This window comes from Rhineura floridana, chromosome 3 (assembly GCF_030035675.1).
Source record: "Rhineura floridana isolate rRhiFlo1 chromosome 3, rRhiFlo1.hap2, whole genome shotgun sequence".
Taxonomy (NCBI): Eukaryota; Metazoa; Chordata; class Lepidosauria; order Squamata; family Rhineuridae; genus Rhineura; species Rhineura floridana.
In genome coordinates this window covers 29,914,492-29,938,611 of record NC_084482.1, presented here as the reverse complement: position 1 = coordinate 29,938,611, position 24,120 = coordinate 29,914,492, and the positions used below count along the sequence as shown (strand labels likewise).

The 24,120-nt window shown below is 45.0% G+C and overlaps 1 protein-coding gene across 4 annotated transcripts; it reads left to right on the top strand.

Moving 5' to 3' along the window:
• Nucleotides 1–4,171: 4,171 nt before the first annotated feature.
• Nucleotides 4,172–22,630, top strand: COQ10A (coenzyme Q10A). 4 transcript variants are annotated; one of them, XM_061615169.1, is made up of 5 exons: nt 4,172–4,526; nt 13,520–13,681; nt 14,980–15,172; nt 15,609–15,710; nt 17,204–22,630. In XM_061615169.1, the coding sequence occupies exons 1-5, from the start codon at nt 4,447–4,449 to the stop codon at nt 17,369–17,371; spliced, it is 705 nt and encodes a 234-aa protein (XP_061471153.1). In that variant the 5' UTR covers nt 4,172–4,446; the 3' UTR covers nt 17,372–22,630. The 4 variants fall into 4 exon arrangements, with proteins under 4 accessions (XP_061471153.1, XP_061471152.1, XP_061471154.1 ...); XM_061615168.1 differs by lacking the exon at nt 4,172–4,526 and adding an exon at nt 4,586–4,829; XM_061615170.1 differs by lacking the exon at nt 4,172–4,526 and adding an exon at nt 5,082–5,331.
• The last annotated feature ends 1,490 nt before the right edge of the window (nt 22,631–24,120 follow it).

The following is a 24,120-nucleotide window of genomic DNA, read 5'->3' as shown; positions in this document are numbered from 1 at the left end:
GGGTCTTCCTGGCCCATTCACCAGTTGCTGGGCAACTGATAGACCCATTATCCTGCCTGGTCACTCTATTAGCGTAACAAAAGAGACTCATCTGACCAGCAGAGCGAGTTCCTCATTCCAAGGCACAGGATTCCAAATCAGAGGCTGGAAGGGGACCCACAAGAACCATCCATTCCAACCCCCATACTCATAACAATATTATTGTTGTGGTTACTGTGGTGATGATGATGATGATGTGGTATTCAGCTAATGCCTCCCATCAGTGAAAGGACTTCCATTTGCCCAACAGGCCTTCCTGACACATACACACCACCCATATCTGCTCCGGAGGGTTGGAGGAACCCCTTTAACAGGTTTAGGGGGAGCAGAGAAGTTCTATTGCACAAGCAGAAATTCTTGCACAAACAGGACAGTTACTTAGCGCTCCATTGGTTTCAACCCAAAATTATTATTAGACTTGTTAGTTGCTTGTTACTTAAAGGTCTCCAAGTGACTTACAACACATTTAAAAACATAAACATAAATACATTATACCATTAAAAAAGGATGAAACACCTCCCTGCTTTGTAGTTGTAGATGAGCTGGAACAGCACAGTCCTTGCCATGTCTACTCAGATTCAAGTACTGTTGAATTCAACGGGACTTGTTCCCAGGTAAGAGGGGTTAGAATTACAGCCTTAGGCTGCAATCCAATATGTACTTACCTGAGAGTAAGTCCCATTGAACCCAATGGTACTTCTGAGTAGACATGTATTGGAGTGCAGGCTTAGTCTCGTTCCAGCCTATTGTTAATGGAAGAAGTTGTAAGGCTAATAACCCAGAGCTGCTCAACTTCTCTAAACACTAGATCATCCTTGCAGGGGCAATGTCCTCTGGAGAACAGAGCAGTGGTGTCTTGTGGTATTTTTATAAATATTGGTTTATTTGCAAATTAGTATGTTCACAGCCCACAGTCAACTTGTGCTTTGCCCATCATTAGCTGGCATGCTTTAATGTTACAGTGCACACAAATAAATAAAAGGCTCATTGACTAAATTGCTTGGTCTAATGTCATGGTAGGGGTGGAAATCTGGGTGCAGGACTGGGAAGGGCTTAACATGTGAGTGCTAAGTCAATGTGAAACATCAAACTGTATAAAGGACAGAATTTGAATTAACGCTTGGTACAAATCAGTTGAGCAATCTCATGGGAGCATAGAACTCAGTATTGTCTAAGCCGACTGGCAGCAGCTCTCCGAGATCGCAAACAGGGCTCTCAGCCCTACCTAGAGATGCCAAAGATTGAATTTATGATCATTTGCATGCAAAGCATGTGCTGTTGTTATTGAGCTACAGCCCTTCCCCTCTGTGTAATTAACAGCCATTAGCCACAGGCAGATAACAGTACCTGCTTACTACCTGATGTATAGATACAGAGATACTGAAAAGGATGTAGAAATAAGCTCAGACACTAGTACAGCAAAGGGAGAACCAGGCCAGGTATCATCATCCAAGGAGTACACCAGATTTCCTGGAATACCTGATGGATTCTGGGTAGCCTGGAAAGCCAAGTACATGGTGAACAGACACTTGCCTCAGTGAACAGGGCTGCATTCAAACTGTGCCCATTCATCAATGTGCTCAGAGGCGCTTGTTACCAAATTCTTCCAAGCTACACAGCAAGTGGATTGGACTGTGGAAGACCAAGTCAAATTGTGTTTGCATTTTGACAGATTTGTAGGGCAGTACAATATCTCAGAGGAGGTCAGGTCTCCTGCTCCCCTGGTGCATTCACTATAGCTGCCCAATTTCCCTCCTTTTTAACATTTGATAGAAATATCTGTTGGCTATAGGTACGTTCTTAAACTGCAAGGTTTTTTTTTTTTTTTTGCCTATTAGTGAATTTCTCTGCTTTTTAATCCGGGAGGTAAGAAATGGGATTCTGTGCAAGTTTGCATGCTTCTTAAACTGCAAGGTTTTTTCCTATTAGTGAATTATGACTTGTACACTGCCGTCTTAACCATGTCTACTCAGACATGAGTTCAATGGGGCTTACTCCCGGCCAAGTCAATGCTTTATTTTCTGGAACCAAAAAGTAGCAACAACAGTTAGTGTGATTTAAAATTTATTTACTGCCTGTGATATGCTGGGTACTGCAAAGAACTGACATGGAAGCTCAGAGGCTTACAGTCTGAGGATGTGATCCTAAGAATGCTTAACTGAATGTTACATCCCATTGACATCAAAGGAATTTACTTTCCAGGTAAATGTGTTTAACCTTCAGGTGTAAAGCTGATCTTGAACACAAGGGGAAATTTCATGGGAATCTATGGGGCATTCACCACATCAGTGTGTTTAGGAGTGGTGTGCACAGAAACTCCAGCGTGAACAAATCCCTATGAGAAGGTAGAGTGATCCAGGAAAACATTTGGGAGGTTTATAAAAGAGAGAGGGAAATATAGTTAGACAGAGGAAGGTAGCTCCATATACTAGGGGGTAGCTTGGCAAAAGAAAGTCAGAATGGGAGAAAGAAACAAAAGAAAACAATAGATGATGAAGAAAGGAGGAATTGTATATTGGCTCTGAGCCTACCTTGCACCTTAGGTCACATTTGTATGCTTCCATTTCTCTAATAAGATCAAAGCAATTTACACAAGGATATGTTAATGACAACTCTGTGAGGTAAATTGGCAGTCAGCTGAAAAGAGAATGACTGTCTCAAGAATATACAACAAGCTTCACAACTGGACAGATATTTGAAACCAGGATGACCACCTTCAAACTGCACCACACAGGGCAATGCCTCTGTATGTAACTCTTTATTTTATTTACTCCCAGTCAGAAATCGTGTCACTTCAGTCATACCTAAACTAAACTTAGTACCAAATGCATATTTAATCATATAACAGAGGCAGATGCAAACATTGAAGGAACAGAAACAAAAAAAGAACCCTAGTTATTCTACATCTCCATTACTGGTTCAAAGCCAAAGGTCAGAATTCTGCAGGATCATCACTATTTTCAAGGCCAGAGACCTGCAAAAAAGTAATAGTGTTGTTGGGTGCCTCTAACCTTGTCCCTTTAGTCAACCACCCTACAGGATGTAATACAAACGTCCTTTATTTCTGTTTCTTAACAAGTTGCAGAACAGATATCCCTCAGATTGCTAGGCTATATAGTTCAAAGGAGAATCTCAAAGGTTCATTAGAACAAGTGTGAATTGAAACTCACATAATGAGAAGACATGATTCACTAGAAAAGACAATAATGCTGGGAAAAACAGGAGAGTAGAAAAAGGAAGACCAAACGTTATGAATTGATTCCATAAAGGAAGCCACAGACCTGAACTTAACACAGGGTGGTTTACAACAGATGCTGCTGGAGGTTGCTGATTCATAGGGTTGCCATAAGTTGTAATCGACTTGAAGGCACATAACACACACACACACACCAGATTTTACAGTTTCTTATGGGACTCTAGAGGACCTCTTACTATACAAAGTCGATTATCCCGTATGTATTGTATTCACACGATAAGTGCACTAGTGATCAAAATTCCCTTTATACCGCAATCCCTATGCAGTTTTATTTGGAAGTAATTCTCACTGTTCATTGTGTGACTTACTCCCAGGTAAGCATCCAAACTTCAGCCCTAGTTCTCCTCATTTTGGAGATATGTAACATCTCAACAGCAGTTTTCTCAATTCCATTTCATGAATGTGATGTGTGAGTAGATCCACATTTTGATGTCTTGCTATCTCCTCCCACATTCAGTCTTAAGACTGACTAAATGTACTCCATCCATGGCTTCATCATCAGCCAGCTTTTTTCCTTCCTTACCCCTCTTTTGTTTACCATATGATGAAGACTTCTGGAGAATCCGAAAGCTTGCACTCTTATTTATTAACATTCCGGTTGCCTTGATGTGGATTTTGGACTTTTTCTTATTGGCCTCAGTTTTTTATATTCAGTAGGTTGTGCTTGTGCCATAACAAAGCACGGCTCTGATATCCGTCCCTTCCAAGAATCTACACTGTATTTTTTTTTAAAAAAAATCCGTCTAGCAATTTTATACGCAGCTCTACATTGCAAGTGAGGCTATGTCACATGATTGGTCAGAAAGTTGCGAACCTCCTCCATCCCCCACCCTCCATTCTCTCGATTCCTCATTCTCCAGCCCTTACTCTTACTTAGAAGAGGGCTAGCAATTCCTAAGGCATCTCAGCCTTCGAGAAAGAAAAACTACAATTCCCACAATTCATTCGGACGTGGTCTTTGGAGACCACAGCTCCCGCAGTGCTCTGCGCTCGCTTCCTTTCCCACCCGTGAGTGTGATGTATGGCAACGCAGTGACGACACAGTGACGTGGGCGGGTGAGGGTTCACGGAGGCCGGAGCCGGTGTCTGTCTAGCTGCTGGCAGAACTGAGACAGCCCGGGGGTCGGACATTCCCATCAGGCTCCCCCTTCATGGCGGCCCGCCGGCTCCGGGAAGTCTTGCGACTGGGAGCGCGGGGAGGGCTGAGGCCGCGAGCGCCCCCGACTGGCTGGTGAGCAGGGCAAGAAAAGAAAAAAGGAGGACTGGGAAGGAGGCTGGGCTGGAACAGGGTAGAGCGGCACCCAAGGGGAAGGCTGGGAGCTCCCCCCCCCCTAAAATAAAGTGGCACACATTTAGGGTTGCCACCTCTTTTTCTGGCAGGGGCTCCCGTGCCTTTCACACCTGCATGATAGGCAAATTCGAAAAATGAAGCTCTTCTCCACTTCATCTCCATGCTAGGAAAAGATTCATCTCTTGACATTCTGTCCCTCGGGCAGCTTGTTAAATGCATACAGGAGGGGGCAGAAGGAAACAGGTTGGCTACCCTAAACATTGGGAGTTTGTTTGCCTGAGATGAAAGGCATCCATTAAGTTTCACTGCAAATGGATGCACCTTAAAGCAGAGAAGTTCCTTTCAGCAAGGGACATGTGGGAGCCTTATGCAGGCGCTGTTGCATATGGGAAGGGTACTAAGGAGAAAAAACAGTTATGCTGTATTCCCCTTAGTTTGACTCTTAATTCATTTGTGTGGCACTGAGGAGGCTGAGGGAGAATAACTTGAACAGCCTGTGGAAGGTCATCAGAGGAGCAAATGCCAAAAGGAGAGGCGGTGGAAGGGGAAGGAGAATCAGAGGTTAAAATGGATACTTGAGAAAGAAGGTTATATTGTGAGCAGGAGCCTGGAGGGTAGCAGAAGGGCAGTTACTGTGAGTTAGGAGGAAAGCCAACAAAAGTAAGAGGGTGGAGGACAAAGAGTTCAGTACGGAGTGTGTAGTAGAAGCAAGCACACTCTCACAGGGAGATGAACATCTGTTGGGGTAAGAGAGCTCTGTGAGGATTGATTCACCAAATGATTAGAGAGGGTTTTGTTAATGGGTGTGCTCCTGTAGGTAATGCATGGAAGAAGTTGTGTACACAATGAGGTGTATCCCCTGTCTGGTGAGGGTCATTTCTCCCACAGGGATGGAGCAGTAGATGATTTTCCAGATCATGACACTAATGCCGTCTCCCAGCGAATAACACAGCCTGGTTGTGTTTTGCCTCCCTCTGTTACTAGTAGCATTTTTCCTGTACCAGAATACACCTGAGGGTTTCTCTGCTGATCACTAGAATTAAATACTACCACCACTGGGAAGTGGATTTGTGGTCACTTGTGGACAAGGTAACCCCTGCCAAACTTTTTCTGCTCACAGTTAAGGTGTACAAATGAGTTTTTCCACACTTTCAGTTCATGTTTGATTGCAGAGTTGTGGCTGAGTGCAAATCCGGTAGGGACTGGTGGTTTTCTGGATCAGTTTCTCCAGAGTAAGACACTGAACTTGTGTCCATGTCTTGGTGGAGAACTGTTGGTAGAGACAGCTCAAGCCTAGTAGCCATTTTCTTGCATAGGGAACTGATGCTGTACTGTATTGATCCATCTCTGGAGATCTGGCTACATAAAAGAACAGTGTGCTTCATGTTGGTAGCTAGGGGTTATGCATTTTTCATACCATATTGCAGGTGGCTGCTTGGAGAGAGTCTCTTGGGCAGTTAATTGTTTACAATAGTGTAATATCCAAAGAGCTACATGAAAAGGACAGTATTATGGAAGCTTTCTCTTTAGCTTACATTTAAACATAACTTATTGGAAATGGAAACAAGGAGAGAACTCAGAGTATAAAAAATTGATTCTTGTCAACCTGTGGCTTCTCTTGAAGTTCTCTCGGGTCTTTAGGCTGACGTTGGCTACTTGTTGGCTTAGTAGAGCTTGCCAGGACTGCCTTGGCTTGAGCAGCAGTGAAACAAAAAGTTCCGACAACGTGGAGCTGGCAGGACAATGGCACATCTTGCACCCATTACCCTTCAAGAGGAGGAAAGTTGGTGATCTCTGTTTCTTCAGCAAACCGAGAAGGAGATTTAGAGTTAAGGAAGAGCTGGTGCCAGTAGCCTCTTCCAGTATGAACTTTGGCTCCCTCTGACTAGTTATCAAGACACTTCTGGTGTCTGAACATCTACCAGTAAATTTTTTTTTATTCACTTCCTTATTAAGCCTGTTTCTGTTCAGAAAACATGCAATGTCTATAAAATGGATGCGAGACGTACACGGCCATGCATTTCTCTAGCTGTGCTAGCTGCCACCTGCAGTGAAGAATGCCAAAATAATGTGTCTCCATAGTGTGCAATATTTGACTTCACAGAGCCTGGGGAAATTGGGGTGTTGGAGCATGTGGAATCGTCTGCCACCAAGTTGCTACTAGGAATGCCTTTCGGTGCAAGTTTTTCTCTGCACTTCTTATGAATGAGAATATGGAGGTATGATGCCCCCAAGTGGGAGGTGCTCTGCTGTCCGAGGCAGAGCTGAGGGGAGCTGGAGTGGTCATTAGGCTGCCAGTGCTCTCTGATGAGTTGCTTCATCGTGACAGAGCACTTGCTGCTTTATTTCGTTATTGTACTTATATACCGCCCCATAGGCGAAGCTCTCTGGTCGGTTTACAGTAACTAAAAACATTAAAACAAATACACAAATTTAAAAACACATCTTTTAAAAACCATTTAAAACACAATTTAAAACAATTTAAAACACATGCTTTAGCATGTGAATTGACCTATATGCTGGAAGAAGAGGTCTGCAGGAACCCAGGTGTTCTCTAAATTCTTCTTTGGGCCACATGGTCTTTTCATGTCATGGACATTTTATCTTGCCCCTCTTCTCTCCCCCCCCCCGAAATAAAAAGCTGGAGATATAAAAAGCTTATAACAGAGGTGGACTGTGAAGATTAGATACAGAAACATAACATGTCCCATTCCTAGTGCACAGGTGTGTGTAGTAGTGTAATGGCAAATTCAGAAGTGCAGAGTCCCTTCATGAGTCATGCCACACACCCTCCTCACCATCATATCCATCCTCCTCAGTCCTTCTCGTGCTTGCCTTCTCCCACAACAACAGCCGTCCCTAGACGCCAATCAGCATGAAAGGGGAGAGTGTTAGTTACTGAGAAGTATCTTCTCAGCGGCTGATTCGCCTCCTTTCACTCTGATTGGCTCCAATGAGCAAGAAACGACAAGGAAGTATGTTAGAAGATTCTTCTCAGTGGCTAACATGCTCCCCTGTCATGCTGATTAGCTCATAGGATGCTGGAGATATTGGGAGCCTGCTCCCAAAAAGGTAAGGGGTGTAAGACACATACACACCTGAGACCCTGGGTGTGTATGTCTTTGAATAAGTTTGGCATAGCTATCAGAGTTGTGTTTATTTTGTGATCTTTAAGGTAATATTTTATTGTAGATTTTAAACTGGACTGTTTTAAATGTTGTAAGCTGCTTAGTTTGGGTGTCTTTTTGGCTAAAAAGCTGGGTGAAAATGTAGATAGCAAATATGAGGGAATAGCATAAGGAGGTGATAGATGATAAATTATTCTACAGTAGATTGACACAACTTTTGGTTTTTAAAATGGGAAGAAGGAAAGATTTTAACTGAGAGCTCTGAAGTGCTATCACTCCGTCTCTTGAAATGAATCTGCCTCAGAGCTAGCAGCTTCCCCCATAAGGGCCACTACCAACTTTGGAAACAGTGCAGGCACTTTTTGGAAACCTACTGGGGTGTGTGTGTGCTGAGGGTTTCTGGGTTGTTAGTTCAGAAGGTTGCTGGTGAGTGGCTCTGCAGTATTTGTGTCTTTCCCAGTTTCTGTTTGCTGTGCCAGTCTGTTGAGTTTGAGCCACAAAAGGCACCAGCCTGAGATTTCACCACCTGGGCCAAGGTCCAGTAAAAAATCTCCAGAGCTCCGAGGCATGGCTCGAGACCAGAGAAAATAAAAGTCTGTGCACCCGTGTGTGTGGTGGTCATGGTATGTGAAACTTAGCTTCTTTATGGGGAATAAGTTGATGGGCTTTGAAGGGTTTTGTGAGGGTTAACCTATAGAGAGAACTATCATCCCAGATTAAATGCCTCTGGTTTCAGCCGTGGCATGTTGGATTTCCTGTGCTTTAACTTTCTTACGTAACAGTCCTATTCACAACCACTTGCTTGGCAGTACTCCAAAATAAATGTCCTAGCTAATCTGCTGGGCAGCTGTTGCTATATCTGGCCACTTTTCCCACAGTCCCTTTTCATGAATATGCTTCAATATTATCCTTGTATGTCAAATAGGCATGTCAAATCCTTTTGGGTTGAGTTGCCTATAGGGTGTAGACCCTGCTATCTTGCAATACCTTGCTGGATCTATCTTCTGCTTCTTGGACCTTTTCCCACCTTCATAATATGCTTTGTAGTTTTTCTGGAAACCCCTACCTCAGTTCCATTGTGTAGAGCAATTGCCCCCTACAGCAGATGCTGCAGGGCAGATGGAACTGGCACATCAGTAATGACTTTACTTTTGTCTCATTTCTAGAAAAGTCTTTAAGGAAACTAAACTGCTGCTAACTCTTACTAAAAAGATACAGACCATGTAAAATTAGTGCATAACAGGGATCCCCTTAGACTGGAGTGGGGGGCTCCAGAAAAATGTACAGGCCCATTTCTTCAGTTCCCTGATCATTATTGGGAACAGTCAGTAGCCTTGTCAGTTCAGGCAAAGTGTATTAGCTTCTTTCCTTTCTGGTAGGAAAACTCCTTCTTTCATGGATAGACTCCCGCTTGGCATTCTGAGCATTTATTGGTTGACAGGGCAGCTCAGCTGACTCAGCGGGAAGGCTTAGTGGCAACTACTGTGTAAGATAAGCCAGCCAGGCAGTGCCTGTGTGAGAGCTGATGGAAGGTGACAAGGGCAGAAGGAAGTAAAGGTGGCTTGTATAACCGTGTCTGATGTTTCCTTCCATGTAAATTGGAGCAAGCCTTGTGAGAAATTGCCCGGAGCTACTTATAGGAGTGTCTGATAATTCCGATCAGGGGTCAAGCATTATACTTCTCTAGAACAAAGGGTTTGTGATCCAAAAGCAAGAGGAGTGGATAGGACAGGGCCAGCCCCAAGGCACATGTTGCCTCGTATACAAATCCAAACTTCACCTTCTTCCTTACTCATTAACATAGGGCACAATCCACTGGGAAGTTTTCCCCACTGAATGAACAGGAGCCATGTAAGGTCACAGTAGTGCTCCTGTTAATGTTGGTGAGTTTTTCCCCGTGAGTCTGATCTGCCGGTCTTCCATTCTGCTACCCTTAATAGTGTCCAGAATACATCACCTGAGGCACCAACGCCACCTTACCTCAGTAGGGCTCTCTCTGGGATAGGCTGATGAGAATCCCCCATTTGCCTCTTAACACTCCAGATGAAACATAGCAGCAGCCTGACTGTGGTTGTGCTCAATGTGCAGAATACCTGCTTGAAACCTGTTTGGAGGCTGGAGCAGGCAAGAGGAGGGTCTTTGTGACATACACAGCTGTATTCTGTCCTTTTATCCAACCTTGGCCAAGGTCCTAGGGGGAAAAGGCCCTCTGCACATTATAATTACTTAGTGTTGGGGAAGGGCTGTTTGAGAGGATTGTGGATGAGGCGGCCGATCTGGCGTTTATTACCGAGACCTGGGTGAGCGATCTGGGAGGCATTAATCTCTCCCAGCTGTGCCCACCTGGGTACTCTGTTCAGCATCTGGGTAGATCCGAGGGTCGGGGAGGGGGAATCGCTGTGGTCTATAGAAGTTCCATCCCTCTTGTTAGGCACCCTATCCAGGTAGCTAATGGTCTGGAGTGTCTTCATATTACGTTCGGTCAGCGAGACAGACTGGGAATACTGCTGGTGTACCGTCCACCCTGCTGCCCAACAGCCTCCCTAACTGAGCTGACGGAGGTGGTCTCGGGTTTGGTGTTGCGATCCCCCAAATTTATGGTATTGGGGGATCTCAACATTCATGCCGAGACCGCTTTGTCTGGGGCGGCTCAGGACTTCATGGCCTCCATGACAGCCATAGGGCTGTCTCAATTTGTTACTGGCCCTACGCATATTTCGGGGCACACTCTAGACTTAATTTTTGCTACTGGAGCAGGAGATGGTGATCTGGGAGTGAGGGATTTTACATCTATTCCTCTGTCATGGACAGATCATCGCCTATTGAGGTGTAGGCTCACAATGTTTTCTACCCTCTGCAAGGGTGGAGGACCAATTAAGATGGTCCGTCCCCAGAGACTAATGAATCCTGAAGGTTTTCAGAAGGCTCTGGGGAGTTTTCCGGCTGATAAAACTAACACTCCTGTCGAAACCCTGGTCAATCTGTGGAATACGGAAATGACCCGGGCAGTTGACACGATCGCCCCGGTGCGCCCTCTCCTCTGCAGAGCTCAATTGGCTCCGTGGTTTACCCCGGAGCTAAGAGTGATGAAGCAAGAAAGGAGACGGCTTGAGTGCAAATGGAGACGAACTCCCGACGGCTGTGGTCTTGCACTTGTGAAGGTCTCTACCAAGCTCTATGTGAAGGCGGTGAGGGCAGCGAAGAAGCAGTACTTTGCTGCCTCCATTCAGTCATCCTCTAACCGCCCAGCAGAACTTTATAAGGTTGTTCGGGGACTTTTACACTCTGGTCCTCAGAACGCAATAACACCATCAACAGCCCGCTGTAATGAGTTTGCGAGACACTTCCAAGATAAGATCACGAACATCCGCCGGGACCTCGACTCCAATATTGTAGCAGTTGAGCCTAATGAGGTGTCCGGAGCACAGTCCTGTCCTGTTTTATTGGATGAATTTCAGTTGGTACAGCTCGAGGATGTGGACAAGGTGCTTGGACAGGTGCGGGTGACCACTTCTGCTCTGGATCCTTGCCCCTCATGGCTAATAAAAGCTAGCAGGAACGGAACAGCCGGATGGGCCAAGGAGGTGATCAATGCCTCTTTACGAGAGGGAGTGGTACCACTCTGCCTGAAACAGGCGGTGGTGAGACCGCTCCTAAAGAAACCCTCCTTGGACCCTGAAAATCTTGACAACTATAGACCGGTAGCAAATGTTCCCTTCCTGGGCAAGGTTTTAGAGTGTGTGGTCGCCCGCCAGCTCCAGGCTCTCTTGGATGAAACTGATTATCTGGATCCATGTCAATCGGGCTTTCGGCCAGGGTTTGGTACAGAAACAGCCTTGGTCGCCCTGTATGATGACCTCTGTTGGGAGAAAGACAGAGGGAGTGTAACTCTGTTGGTTCTCCTTGATCTCTCAGCGGCTTTTGATACCATCGACCATGGTATCCTTCTGGGACGTCTTGCGGACTTAGGAGTTGGAGGCACTGCTTGGCAGTGGCTGTGCTCCTACCTCGAGAATCGTCTCCAGAAGTTGATGCTTGGGGAGCATTACTCGAGTCCCTGGATACTCCAATATGGGGTCCCACAGGGTTCAGTTCTGTCCCCTATGCTCTTTAATATCTATATGAAGCCACTGGGTGAGGTCATTAGGAGATTTGGAGTGCATTTCCAGCAATATGCTGATGATACGCAGCTCTACTTCTCCTTTTCATCTTCCTCAGGTGAGGCTGTTAATATACTAAACCGCTGCCTGGCCGCGATAATGGACTGGATGAGAGCTAATAAACTGAGACTCAATCCTGACAAGACTGAGATGCTGTTGGTGGGGGGGCTCTCTGCCCAGATGGTTGATGTCCGACCTTCCCTAGATGGGGTTACACTCCCCCTAAAGGAGCAGGTCCGTAGTTTGGGGGTCTTATTAGATCCGCTCCTGTCACTGGAGGCTCAAGTAGCCTCGGTGGCACGGAACGCGTTCTACCAGCTTCGGCTGGTAGCCCAACTACGACCCTATCTGGATAGGGAGAACCTCGCCACAGTTATCCATGCTCTGGTAACCTCTAGATTGGACTACTGTAACGCACTCTACGTAGGGTTACCTTTGAAGACGGTTCGGAAACTTCAGCTGGTGCAGAATGCTGTGGCCAGAGTTCTTACTGGGACTGAAAAATTTGATCATATAACACCTGTCCTGGCCCAGCTGCACTGGCTACCAATATGTTTCCGGGCCAGATTCAAAGTGTTGGTTCTTACCTATAAAGCCCTTAACGGCATCGGACCGCAATACCTGGCGGAACGCCTCTCCCGCTATGTACCTACCCGGTCGCTGCGCTCGACATCGAAGGCCCTTCTCTGTGTCCCAACACATAGGGAGGCACGGAGAACGATGACTAGAGCTAGGGCCTTCTCAGTGGTGGCCCCCGAATTATGGAACGCCCTCTCTGACGAGATACGCCTGGTGCCATCTCTGTTATCTTTTCGGCGCCAGGTAAAGACCTACCTCTTTGCCCAGGCATTTTAAAAATTTTAAAACTTGAATTTAAATTTGAAATTTTTTTAATTATGTTTTATTGTGTATTGTATTTACATCCACTTGTATTTTAACCTGTTTTATTATGCTGTACACCGCCCTGGGAGCTTATCGCTATAGGGCGGTTTAAAAATGTAATAAAATAAATAATAATAATAATAATAAATAAATAAGAAGGGACACCATCCAAGCAAACATCACTTGGGCCTTTCCTCAGCTGTCAGCATGGATGCTAATCCCAGTAGTAGTTATATTCATTTATTTCTTTTAATATTTCTCAAGTTCTAACATTTTGGTGGGTGGTAGCTTAAGCCTGTACTTATTAAACAGCGCGTGGCACTTGACAGATTGGTTATGCACATCCCCAGCTGTGAAGACGCATTCTCACAAATCCAGAGATTGTTCTAGGATTTGGTGTGTGCATGTGTAGAGAGAGGTAATATAGGAGCCTCAAGAAGAGTGGAGACCTTTGTCCTTGGAAGTTAAATGGTTCCAGAGTCAGGCTTGTGCACAGTAGAAATGAGTATTTCCAGCCATTGTGGTATTTTGCAGATGTTTGAATTTCCATATAGTATTATATATTATAGGACTGTGCTCCAAAAGACTGTGCTAGGTCATGCTTCCTTGTAACTTAACAATGAGGAAAGTCCCAGATTAATGCTCCTTTTCTGGTTTCTCTTAAGCATTCAATAGCAAGGGTGTCCCTTTGGAATTAATCTCTGGCAGAAGGTACAGTGAATTTCCTGGCCACCGAGTCTAACTAATCTTTGGGATTTTTCAGTTCCAGGTACATGCCATCCTGTGGGCTTCTGATGATCCGCGCTCCCCAAGCCATCAGCACTCTTGATTGGGATCTTAGTGCTCAGCACAGCCGGACGTTTATCAACTTTACAGGGCCTTTCACCAACAAACGGAAGGAATATTCAGAGAGGAGGATCATTGGGTGAGCAGACGTGCTTCACAGGAGGATGAATGAGCTGCTTGTGACTAGAATCAAACTGCACAACTTGCACAAACATCTTTCACCTGGCAATGTAATGGTAGTGGATATAGTGTTTAAGAACATAAGAAGAGCCCTGCTGGACGGGACAAAAGGCCTAGCTAGGCCAGCATCTGCCTCCAATAGTGGTTAACCAGATGCTTCCAGAAAGCCCACAAGTAGGGCATGAGGACAATAGCTCTCTCCTGCTGTTTGCTAGCATGCGGCCTCCGATTGTGGAGGTAGCATATAGCCATCATGACTAGTAGCCACTGATAGCCATCCTCTGTGAATCTGTCTGACTCTCTTAAAGCTGTCTGAGTTGGTGGCCTTTACTATATCTTGAGGTAGCAAATTCCACAGTTTAACTATGCGCTGTGTGAAGTACTTCCTTTTGCCTGTCCTGAATCTCCCACCGTTCATCTTCATTGGATGATGTCAGGTTCAAATGTCAGGAGAGATGGAGAAAACTTTCTCTTCCTCTACACCATTCATAATTTTATAAACCTTTCATGTCCTCCTCTTGCCTTTCCCCCCCCCAAACTAAAAATCCCCAGAAGTTGTACATTAGGGTGATCTAGCAGTGTTGCCACTGGCAGGGGACTGTGGAGACAAAGGGTCCATTCCTAGCTCTGTGTGTGAGTCTGAGCAAGGCAGTCAAGCTGGGGTCCTTACCACATTCCCTTAGAAGCAAGTCCCCTTTAAGTCAGTCTATTTAGAATCGAGGTGTCAGAGTGCTGGGTCTTACCCATATCTTCTGCTTGAGGGCTTGACGGCTCTACTCTGTATTGCTGTAGGATTGGACAAATAAACCCAAGAATGAAGTATTTGTATATTCTGATAACAAGGTGTAGGGCAAAGAGGTCCATCTGATAAGAATAAATTCTGTACCCAGACACCTTCACCTTGTGGTCAGAGGAATGAAGCATAAAAAGTACCTTATCTCCCACCACCACCAGAAAGCCAGAAGGTCCTGGGTTTGAGGAGGGGGGAAGCAATGCTACTTTGAAAGTTTTCTGTCTTTCACAGGCTGTGAGCAAGATTGTCAAGCTTGAAATAAGCCAGTTTCCAATATTCTGCATATGTGCATGCCCAGTGTGAATGCAGCCATGACACTCTTGCATGTACCTTCCCGTCAATAAATTCCTTGCACAGTTCAGCTAGATAATGGCTTAACTTTTCCCTTTGGTGTGCTGTCATCAGGTTGTCTGTGTCCTAATAGCTATAATCAGCTCCTGAATTTACTTTCTCCTTCTTTGCAGTTATTCCATGCAGGAGATGTATGAAGTTGTATCCAATGTGGATGAATACAAGGAATTTGTTCCCTGGTGCAAGAAATCAGTTGTGGTCTCTAAGCGGACAGGCCATGTGAAAGCCCAGCTGGAAGTTGGATTCTCTCCTGTTGTGGAACGTTACACATCCATTGTGACACTGGTGCGGCCCCATCTGGTGAAGGTGAGCTGTACATTTGTGTGCTGTTCACATTGTAATCTCTAGGGTGAGAATTCTGTGGCATTTATATATATATATATTTTAAGCAACAAGTGTTGCACGATTTAACGACCTGCCCTCAGTGCATCAGATAATTTTGGCATAGATAGAATCGGGAGAATTGGATTCAACAACTCCCCTAATAGAAATTGCAAAAGTTAAGAGTGTTAAGGAAAAAGTGCCTTGCTGCTTCAAGCCTGGGTCTAACTTGCAAGTTGGCACGCCTGGGGGCTGAAGTGAGCTATTCATTTCAGACACAGTCTGATGGCTGATGCATGAGCTGTGGCCCCAGAGCTGCAATTGGAACAAGATATGGACACTCTTGTGCTAGATTATCTGGGTGGGCATGGACTCTAATAGCAAAATCATTCTCTGATCTTGCCTCTGTCCCTTATCCCAGGCTGTTTGCACTGATGGGAAGCTCTTCAACCACCTGGAGACTAGCTGGCGTTTCAGCCCTGGCATTCCTGGCTACCCTCGCACATGCACAGTTGACTTCTCAGTAAGCATATGTGACTAAATATGTTCCCAGCCAGTTTGGCTCCTCTTACATGAAGGATTTATCTGTCTGTGCTGCCCAGGATAGGCCTGTTCTTCTGAAACAGGAAGGGAAGGTGCTTGCCTGTGACAGAGCACAAGCGGTAATCAGCCAAGGAAGCAAATGTTCTGCTCATGTGCGCAAACTATCAAAAACATGAGTTTATGGAAGAGCCAGGGCTGTCAAGTTTTGTGCCTCTTGGATTCTCTCCTTGTCTTTTAGAGAGCAAGTGAGACTGAGAGCTATAAATTCTGACTTCCTGGCTTGACTTAATGAGTGTGACCTCGAGCAAGTTCTTAATTTTCAAAGTGTGACCTCCTGTGAAGGAGTGTGAACACTTGCTATGAGACTCTGTTTCTCCCCTCCATTTTCTTGTGTGGTCCACAAGGCAGAGATGAGCCTGTTTTTTCCCTTCCACCCCTAAATAATCCCTACTCGTGTGACTCAGGTGGCTGTGTGCTTCTGCACGTGATCTAGTTTGTGATGCTTAAGGACTAATGAAGTAATGCCCTATTTTGGGGGCAGAGCCAACATGATAATGAGGCAGAGCAAAGTGTCCTAATTAAGGGTCACTTGTGGGAGAGCACAGACCTCACCCTGGTTCTCCATTGCCCTAGAGCAACCAGTAAAGTTTCTTGAGGATGACTTGGGGGAAGCTCCCTACGTTATCAGAAGATGAGAAGAATTGGGGCAGCTGAGGATTCTCCTTCTGTTCATCATCCCTGACTGCCTACCTCTCCCTCCTCCCCCTTCCTGTTTGGGACATGGTCTGTAAGTTGGCACTGGCATCTTAGAAAGGCTGGCAAATTTCTCTAAAATGATGCCATGCTGCACAAGATAGTGCCATCCTTGAACAACCCTACAAGTCACTCTAGGATGCCAATGGTATCTTGTAGACTCTTCCTCAGACAGGAGGGGAAAAGGAGGAGCGAGCAGAAGTTCAGGAGTGGACTCCTACCTCTTTCCTTAATCAGCAATAAGATGAAGGCAGGTTCTTTGCTAGAGGATACTAGTGATGGGGAACCTGTGGCCTTCCAGATGTTCGTGGATTACAACTCTTTATCATTCCTGACCATTGGCCTTGCTGCCTGGGGTCCAGCAACAAATGGAGAGCCACAGGTTTCCTGTGCTGGATGTAAACCTTGCATTATCTGCTGATGTCCCTAGGAATCTAATGAGCTTAGTCAGCCATGCCTGTTGTGTTTGGGGAGTTGCGAACCCTTTGTAAATGTTGGTGACAGCACACTGTATAGAGCAGGATTTTTCAAGTCTGTCGAAGGAAGCCCCCCCCCCCCGGAATCCAGGAAACAACAGACTTAAATATTCAGTATCATAGTATAGGGTTTTTTGATTGTTGAAGAGAGTTTCAGCTGCCCAACTACCCCTTCCCCGTTTTTGAAAACAAGAGCTGGGGTGGCTGGGTCACGTCTTAACGCTTTTCCTTCTTCTCTCCTCAGATTTCTTTTGAGTTCCGCTCCCTGCTACACTCGCAACTGGCCACGGTTTTCTTCGATGAGGTGGTCAAGCAGATGGTGGCGGCCTTCGAACGCCGAGCAGGCAAGAACTACGGCCCTGAGACCCGCATTCCCCGAGAGCTCATGTTCCACGAGGTCCACCAGACGTGAAGGCTGCCCTGCTGCTTCGGTGGCCACACGGACGCTTTGCTCTGGGGTGTGCACTCATGGCTTCCCCAGCCCCCCCTGTTTTTATCTATTTATTTGGTTTCTCCTGGTATCCTGTCTTAATTTATCCACTGGGCCTGGTGTGATGAAAAGAGACTTGTTCCCAAGGAAGGGGCCAGGCCACCATGTTACCACCGGAGCAACCTTTCAACCTTCTGTTTTGCCTAGGCATGCTGTTATGCTGGGTCATACATAGATACCTTGTTCTGTAGCATACTTTATTTGAAAAGTCCCCCTGCCCTACCACTTTAAGTTCCCAGTCTGTAGATCATCTCCCATCCCTTTCTCTACTTATGGTATGTGTCAGTGTGGCCTGTCTTAGGCTGATGACTGCCCCAATCCCTGTTTCTAACTGAAAAGGGGTGGTAGAAGCTCACAATGTGTGAATCGTGCACTCTTTCTGTGCCTAGTGAAGGGCCTGTTGGAAATTGTGCCTGGTAAATCACGTGTTTAAAAAGAAAAGAAACCTGATCTGGGCTGCCTCTTGGTAATACATGGTAGTCTCATTTGTGGTTGGATTTGCAGGACCCTGGTGGTTTAACCTTGCTTTGAGAGGTTTGGTGTGCAGTAGAGGAAAGGCAGATATGGCAGAGGGGAGGCAGGCAGGTAGGTGAGCAGTGGGGGGGGTGGACAGAGGAAGCTCGCAGGCATCTATATTGTACCTGTGCTACAGCATCAGGCTTGGACTCTTCTTCTTCACCCAAATGGTACCATAAGCTTTGTTCATTGTAGGGCTGTCTTCGGGAGACTAGCACCCAGTCAAAGCCAAGTGCAAAGGACCTTTGAAAGATGTGTGCCAAATAAAGGGCTAAAGGAAGCCTGGTTAGTTTTAGAAATGTTAGAAGAGAAGCCCCAGATGGGTGCATATTTGCTGGGGGGGAGGAACATGTAAGAGGAGGAGAGGGGAAACAGAATTGCCTGTTGGGAGTACAGCCAGATTCTCCATCTTCCTGCCTCGTGTAGACCCACCTCCAACACTCCCAAATGTCACCTGCGACCCCAGAAGTAGATGCCTTGATTGTGCTGACTTTTGATGTGCAGTGACCCAGGCATCATTGGGACTATTGAGGCAATGGATTTTGTGAGCTAGATATTGCCCACAACTTCCCCATCCCCCACAAATGCTTTCTGCTTTGTATTAAGGGATCAGCAAATGGCATTAGCAGGCTGGGAGCTGCTGCTTTGGGGACAAGATTTCCACCTCTTCAGAATCATGGTTCCTCTTCCATCGAATATTTCCATAGAGGGAGAGTGGCCATACCTTGCGTTTCTCACTTAAGGTGAAGTGCCCACAAAGGACTACCAGAGGAGAGTGACTGGAGTGGCAGGATCTCCAGTTAGCTTGTGGGAAGGCACTTAGCTAGGATCTGCAGATCCCAGCTGTGATTCTGAATTGTATAGAGCTCCATGTCTTGATGCTGCCTGATGGCTGAAAACTGCATGTTGGGGCTTCCGTGTCTGCCCAGTAGCTGTTCCAGAAATTGGCTCCTATTCCCATTACACCATTGTGAGTATCCCAGAACTCCCTCCCATTCAGACACTCATTTTTATTGCCTACTTTGCTATAAACTCAGTACTCTTTCTGGTTAGCAAATGAGTTTTTAGGTGCACATTTTGCACAAATGGTGGACACACGATTGCTGGGATTGGAGAAAAAGTGCTGCCACAGGCTGAAATGACACCCTTCAGCATGCTGCAGGGCTGTATAAAGGGCTGAACCATGCAGTGTGGGCATGGGGTATTCTGGGCACTATTCTTCCAAGATTTGGGTGCTGGAGTATGCATGCTTTTTATGAAAATGTAAGATTGGGTGATTGTGCAAATGATCACTGTTTTTCATAGCTTCCGTGGCTCTGTGCTCAACATGCAGGGGAGGGAAGACAGGATTAAAGGGCAGGTTGAAGGAAATAAAGTAGATGGCTGAAACTTTTGGGAGCCCTTTTTTGTTCCCCAGATGAGCAAGCTGGCCACCCCACCTGTTCAGATGTTAGGTGTAGCACTGCTGTGCAGTAAAGCATATACCTGCACTTGAAGGGTGAAAGTTAGCTCAACAGGGGCTTTCCTTACAGATGTAACAAGTTGTTCTGTGAACTGCCCCCCTTCAGGACCAGGATACCTAGACCACGAATGGGATCACGGTTGGAAGCCTACAGTGTTTGGGTAGTCACTGGAAGGACACCCCACTTTCCTTTTCAGACAGAGCAATGCCATAGAGTGGGGATGCCTGCTGTGGCATAGATACTTGGGCAGTCTCCTGTTGAGGCTGCAAGATGTTCCCCAGGGTGGGCTACTTTCTCCCATTGTAAAATCGATGGCTTCCTTTTGTCTCTGACCAGGCAAAATTTCATGCTTAGCTTTTCTTCCTAAGAAGAGTATCCGCTAGTTCAACTTCTATCCCTGAATCTGTGGCACTGCTATTGTTGCAAACATTCTGGAAACAACTGCCCACCCGCTGTGCTGACCTAACAACCTGGTTTTTGAAACAGTCCCATGAGTCAATCTGAATGCTTCTTATTCCCATAGGTTTTGAATAGCGACTGCCACTTGGAGAGTTAAATTTGATCACTGGAATGGTACAAATTTGGCCATACAGTTGGTGTCCTTTGCTGACATGTTCCCTCAGCAACTCTCCCCAAATCTTTAATATTTCTTCTTTCTCTGCTCCCAAAATTGTCACCTTTACCAACTGACTGAAGACTTGTTTCCAGAGAACAACCTTCTTGTCTTTCTGGGCTACTGAAACTATTTGCTTGCTGTTTATCCCTGTTTCTGCTGTTATCCTATAAGAAGGAACAGGCTTGCATATGGAGTACAGGAGGGAAAGGGTCGCATTTTTCTAAGACCAGTATTTCCAGAATGCTTCTCTGAGCAAATAGTTTCATTTTTTTAAGGCAATAAGTAAGTGCTTATGAGGAAGGCTACCGAAGAGGAAGTCATTAACAATAACAGACTTCTAACCCTGCTCTGCCAAGCTTGTCCTGTGCTATATTAATAAAAACCAGCAACTTTAGAACTCCCCCTTTAAGCTTGGATGTCCTAGCTATCTTAATTGCAAGGAGGTACAATTGTGATGGCTGGGAATGTTTGGAGTTTCTGTCCATGTGATTGGAAAGCTGCCCTTGAATCTCAAGTCTAGTGAAATGACTAGCATGGCATCTGGGATACTAGAAAAGCAAACTTGAGTTTGGTTGGGAGCCCCTTGCCTTCAGTCCCTATGTCAGGCTTGTTCTATTGCAGATGATTTGGGGTCAAGTTGCCATCTCAATTGTATCTGTATCTTTACAGGAATGATTTTTCCACTGCTCTGTTGTCAAAAGCTATAATCCCTTCTATGCAGTTTACCAGGCCTTTTTTCCTACTGTTTGGCAATATTAGTACAGTGGCTGACATTTGCTCATCTTGCTGTGACAGCTGCAATCTTATTCATGCTTATTTGGGAGTAATTACTATTGAACCTAGTGGGACTTACTTCTGCATAAACGTGCTTACAGATTGCATTGATTTAGATTACTGTCTACCTGTGCCAGAGGCTGGGGGTTGTAAGAAAAGGCTTTGAGTAACTCAAGGGAGTAGTGGTTACTGGTAAGCTAGCTTTGACTGCAGGAGGTAGATGGCAACATGTTTGCTGTTCTTTCCTAAAAGTGAAGCACAAAAAATTCAGGGTGTGTTATTTGGTGCAGATCTTACCTTTTTTCCTTCTCTACAGAGCAAGTTTCTTGCTCTTTTGGACTTCAGCAATAGGCACAGCTTACACATTCAGCATAACAAAATCCCAGCAGCTTGAGGTATTGTTGAATCAAACAAAGTTCAATGGTTAGGGTTTTATGCTCTGTGTAGTTTACTGCTCCTTCCTGTGACTTTCATAATAGTAGATTGCAAAATAAATTATGCAAAATGAGAACTACATTTTCTCAATTTGAATAACTTACTGAAATCACAATTATTCTCTGGCATGTGTGTGATATATAGAAGTCTTGCCTCCTTTGCTTTTCTGCTGGTCTGCAAAGCTTGTTTCTTTTTGATAGTGCAAAGTGCAAACCTCTTTTGAAACTGGATTCTCAGCTTGAGAACAGAGGCTGGCTTTATAGTGGGTTCTTCTGGTGCAGATTTCTGGATGTTGCTGTTCAAAGCAATTCTGCTATTGCCAAACAAAACAGTAACGTTCCTTGGTTTCTGATCCTAAAGTTCTCCTCTACACAGATGAGTAGAATTTTTTAAAAAAGTGCTTAGTAAGGCTGGTGATTCTTAAGCACGACTATTAATTGAAAATGGGCAGCCTTGCATTTAGGCATTTGCCAAGCAGGGACCAAGCCCAAATTCACCAAGACACCACAAACTGTTTCTGGACAATAAAAAAAGTATACTCATGTAGAAGCATATTAGTCTCTAAGGTGCCATGAGACAAACTAGTGGCTCTGTTACTTTGAATCATTGTAAACTTGATCCTTGATTTATGAATCGTTTGCTGCAATCTATGTACCATACTCCCTTTAAAAAGGAAGAGATTGTAGTGCTATTTAACTAATGCTAGTAGCGCTTAAGTTCCACAGAGAACAATGTGAATGTTAATACTCGGCTAACTTCATTTGCAGCGGAGCACAGTTCTTTATCAACAGAGACATACAAGCACATAATGCATCCTGGTTGTTGCTTGTTTGAAACTTACCCTGCAAGTTCAAGCTTCCTGTTGGTCCTTGCTCAGCATTGAGCCATTCTGGCCCTTAAAAATGTCTCTCCAGTGCATAACAATCAGTGATGCTTTTTGTAGCTCAGTTGTATCTTCCTTTAGAGATCAGATGGTTCTTAATCTTCTCCCCCTCCCCCCATCCATCCAATGAACCTGGACTTGCAAGTTTCATGTTAAAACCTTGGATCCTGCTTCTCTCCAGTGGCAAATTAAATCTGTTCTAAATGTTGCAGTGCCTTGTGTTCCTACCTGTTTCATTAATAGCTGGGTCCCAGCTGCCTCATACACCTTAGCCTGGTACGTGCTACCTCAAGTTTGTAAGAAAGGGGATGTTTCCAGAGAAAAATGAGGGGAAAGAAAATTAAGTTATGCACAGTAAGAGGAAATCATCATTGTGCCCTAACCTTTAACTGTGAATCTTATTTGATAACTGCAAAATCTGTCTGAGAATGTTCGGAGACTGAACCAATCCCAACAGCATTTTTATAGATCAATAAAAAAACTGTTTGCAAAAAGGTGCATGCGACTTGAATATTTAAAAGTTTAGCTACTTTTTTCATCTTAAATGTGGGAATGGGATACAGGGCTTAAAGGCACTGAGGGAAAGTCTAAATATGAAATGGGGCTAGTAAAGCAGCTTCCACCTTGCATAGTTTTTCACCTTCCTGCTGGATTTGTGTGCTGGTAAGAATACCTATTTGGTAACTATTGCATCAATATCCTTTGAAAGTGCAAGTACTGTTATGCTTCAGTATTGTTTCCTGGATGTAGTCATATCTCATACTTAGCACAGAATGTGTGGCTGCTGGGTGTAACGGAGAAGGTATAGGCTATAAGCCTTATGCATCTTAACAGACAGTGCTCTGCTGTGTAGTATGGTTGGTGATAGCTGGTACATCTGTAACAGAAGGGTGAACATTAAGCACTCACTGAACATGGCAAGGGAGGCAATGAAGTAATTACAAAACTACATGGAGTACAGACATTAGCAGAGTTGAACACACACAACTCTTGGTCTTCTGTTGGTCAGGACCACAACTGTCAGAGTGATGCAAAGTGGGTTCAGTCTTTGAGAAGGCTGAAGACTATTGTAAAGCTGCAGCAGATGGGAAGACACAGCAGCTAAGTTTCTGCAAATCTCCCTTTTAAAAATAAAAGCTGACTAGGAACTAGTTTCTGCATTACAACCAGCCAGTGCTGTACAGCAGTTATACAAGGGCATCATCCCTTTGATCACAAAGCATTCTGTGCCTATGATACTTAGATCGTGTTACCCAAGCCTGTAATTTGGGTGTAAAGTTAGTTTCAAATAGAGTTTAGACCTAAACTAGCTATTCAGGAAGCACATGCTACAATCATTCAAACTGTAACGAATAGATCATTTTTTAAAACTTTCCACTATGAAATCAGGGATAGGTATTGACGTGGGGAAACATACAAACAAGATATCCTGCAGTATAAAGTGATAAGTATTCAAAGGCTACATCATGTGCTTTTTATGAATGTGTACATTAGCCTTGTGACGCTGCTGCTCTAGTGCTGGATTAAGACTAAAGCTACAGAACATTTCTTTGCTGAAGCAGGGCTGTCCTCTTGTACCACAGCCTCTATTTCCTGGCACAACTACATTTTATAAAAGCTATTTATAGAAGCCTTCTGGGAACTTCATTCCAGATGGGCTCAGAACCATCTCCCTTTCCTCTGCAGGCAGCAGGTGTTGGCTTCTTTCCAACATGTGCACAGTGTTCTTCAAGGGCAAGGAAAGTCTTGCCCAAGATCAACTGGGGGCATGGCTAGGACTTGATCCTTTATTTAAAACATCTGCACTATAAATACAGGCCTGCAGAATCGAACTGCTTTTATCCCTTGCAACCCAAGTTATATTCTTGACAGCTGTGAATTCATGGCCACTTGCAAAGCAGTTGCACCTAGTTCAGCTCTGACCACTGTTGTGCTTACGGATTACTACACAAACTATATGGGGAAAGGCCATGGCCCCGTGACA

What these genes read in the sequence shown, in the direction of transcription:
- COQ10A (XM_061615168.1), top strand. Translation starts at nt 4,747, where the DNA reads ATGCTAGGAAAAGATTCATCTCTTGACATTCTGTCCCTCGGGCAGCTT. An exon ending in GAGGGGGCAGAAGGAAACAG is followed by an intron (nt 4,830 to 13,519) that starts GTTGGCTACCCT and finishes GGGATTTTTCAG; the next exon opens with TTCCAGGTACATGCCATCCT. An exon ending in TCAGAGAGGAGGATCATTGG is followed by an intron (nt 13,682 to 14,979) that starts GTGAGCAGACGT and finishes CCTTCTTTGCAG; the next exon opens with TTATTCCATGCAGGAGATGT.